The sequence below is a fragment of the Numida meleagris genome, chromosome 1, assembly GCF_002078875.1.
Source record: "Numida meleagris isolate 19003 breed g44 Domestic line chromosome 1, NumMel1.0, whole genome shotgun sequence".
Classification (NCBI taxonomy): domain Eukaryota; kingdom Metazoa; phylum Chordata; class Aves; order Galliformes; family Numididae; genus Numida; species Numida meleagris.
Window position 1 is genome coordinate 102717659 of NC_034409.1, and position 2427 is coordinate 102720085.

Here is a 2427-nt window from a genome sequence, read left to right on the forward strand (position 1 = left end):
CCCATGCTTCGAGGAGAAGTGCTTGGCAGGCTGCCACCAGCAGCTGCTCTGGGAGAGGCACCGCAAGGCAAGGCAACCTTCAGGGTCACAAATGTGCCCTTTGCAGGACCACGTTTTGTTGCTGAATGGTGTTTTCCAGCCCTGTCCCTGCCACGTCCTCCCCTGGCATGGCAGCAGAGCGTGGGAGCTCAGCTGCAGCACTAGGTCCCGTGAAGGAGGCATCTCCTGGCCCTGGGGTCAGGCACAGGGGCCTGTGAGGGGCTGCAGAATTCCCACCGATAACACGCGTTACTACAATATTTTCAAGTAATGCAGACGGCCAAGGACAATACCGCCAGGGTAATTCTGAATTTCAGTGTTTTTGTGATTTAAATCAAGTTTTAATTATTTTTAGTAGCTTGTTATTACAGCTTTTGCAACCTGAAGACAGACTGCTGCCTTTAATTCATTAGTAATTTCAGCAGTTAATCAGAAAAATGTCATTACCTAGAAGGACTGCAGCTCAAAATAAAGCACACTCGAGTTAAATTTAAATTAAAGCATGGACAGAAATGAATGCAGCCTTTGATCCCCCTTCCATCCAGACTGCAACCTGATGGGCACAGCTGGACAGGAGAGAAACCGTGAGGAGAGAGCGGTCTCGCCTCTTTCAAAGGGCACTGACAACTCATTAAGCCCCCAAGCTGAGCAAATTAAAAAAAGTAGTCACCATGTTGCTTCAAAGCACTCCGAACACTTTCTGCAATGGCCACTTCTTGCCAGTTTTATTTGTAAAATAGGCTGATTTTCAGGTTTTTGACTGAAAAACTTGTGCCATTAACATCTGTTTAGTCTTCTTGGTGGCCAAACCCACCTTTCTGTTAGCTGAGTGGGAGCTATGAGCCCAAACAAAGGCACATGCCTCTATCTATCTGTCTGTCTGTGTATTCCTTCAGACAGGCCCAGCGCCCTGCTGGTGCCTGGTCCCACAGAGGTGAGGATAACCCTGGGTGGCACCAGCAGGGGAGCAGGCAACAAGCTGATAGTGCATTTAGCATATTCGGTCCCTGCCCACCCTCCACATGCCCTGTGAAACACTGACAGTGCTGTGTGTCCCTTTCTGTGCGTCCTGAGGCCCAGGCAGGGTGGCTGAGGCAGCTCTGGAGCAAGGCAATGAGCAGCACCAGTCTGAGCAGTAAAAGCCTCTCTTGCTGTTCATTTAAGCCACCCACCGGTCTCCTGGTGTTCGTGCCCTCTTTACCTAGCAGCTCTTCCTGCCTGAGGACACCCTGCTGCTGTTTCAACAGGGCTACGCTTTTCCTCTGTGCTCAGGTGCAGCCAGAGGGTGTGGAAACACACTGTTGTAGCCACAGGGAATACACACTGGAGGCTTCTGTAGAAGGAAGGATGGCGGGAGCACCAAAGAGGCATAGAGCAGGTCTGCAGCCCTCATTCTCCTTCCCCGATGCCTAAGGGCTGAGTTCTTGTTCAGATCGGGAAGGCTGGATGAAGAGAGCCTTCAAACTGTAATTCATTGCTGTTGGAAAGGTAAAATTGTGATGTTTCTCAGCTCTGTCTTAAATGAGGAAGTTTTACTGGCACTGTGATGTCAGTGAAAACTGGTGTGAAAGCAGCGCTCGGCTCATCAGCACCCGTGCCAGCCAGAATCCTATTAGCGATGCAGCAGGGCTCCTCCAGCGGAAGGGACCGGAGGGCTGCAGCTCCGCGTTAAGTGCGGCGTTGAGGCAGAAGCGTGGTGTAAAATTGCTTTGACATTTTTTAACGAGGAAGAGAAGAGCTTAAGAATAGGTGGCACAGCGTGCACCAGCAGCCCTCTAGCGGGAAAGCAGCAAAGCTTTGGTTTCGGTCACCACAGCTGCGTGTGTTCGAGAGGTTCTACTGACACGGCTCGCGCAGGCTCAAGGAGAAATAGGGGTCCTTAGTTACTTTCTCATACCATGGAATCGTAGAATCGATAAGGTCGGAAAAGACCTCTAAGGTCATCCAGTCCAACCGCCAGCCCGTCCCCACCATGCCCACTAGCCACGTCAGTAGTAGCTTAAAACCTCTGTGAGCCGCGGGTTGTTCCAATGAATTAGCGGCTTTATTATAGCATCCCTGACCGGCGGCGAGCCCCATCCGGGCGGCTCCTTTCAGCCCGCATCGCCGTCCCGCTCGCCTGGGGCTGCGGACACCCCGCTGCAGTGCCCGGCGGGGTCAGCTTGCCTGCTGGATTCAATTACCGTGGGCTCGAGCCGAGCCCTCGCCCCCGCCCCCGCCCCCTCCTCCCGCTCGCAGCGCAGCACCGCGCTCCCGGCGGCAGCGTGAGGAGGAGAGGGGTGGAGAGGAGGCGGCGCCGGCTCCGACGAGGGGCGGCAGCCCGGGCCCCCAGCCGCCAGCCCCGCTCCGCCCCTCGCCGCCGGCGCTCTCCGCCGTGCAACTTTCCGC

General features: G+C 54.6%; 1 protein-coding gene across 1 annotated transcript in view; it reads left to right on the forward strand.

The window, feature by feature from the left end:
• HUNK (hormonally up-regulated Neu-associated kinase) overlaps positions 310 to 2427 on the forward strand; it is a 59405-nt gene continuing 57287 nt past the window's right edge. The window contains exon 1 of the mRNA XM_021399104.1: positions 310 to 339. Coding sequence (XP_021254779.1) covers positions 310 to 339 — 30 coding nt within the window. The remainder of the gene's footprint in view (positions 340 to 2427) is intronic.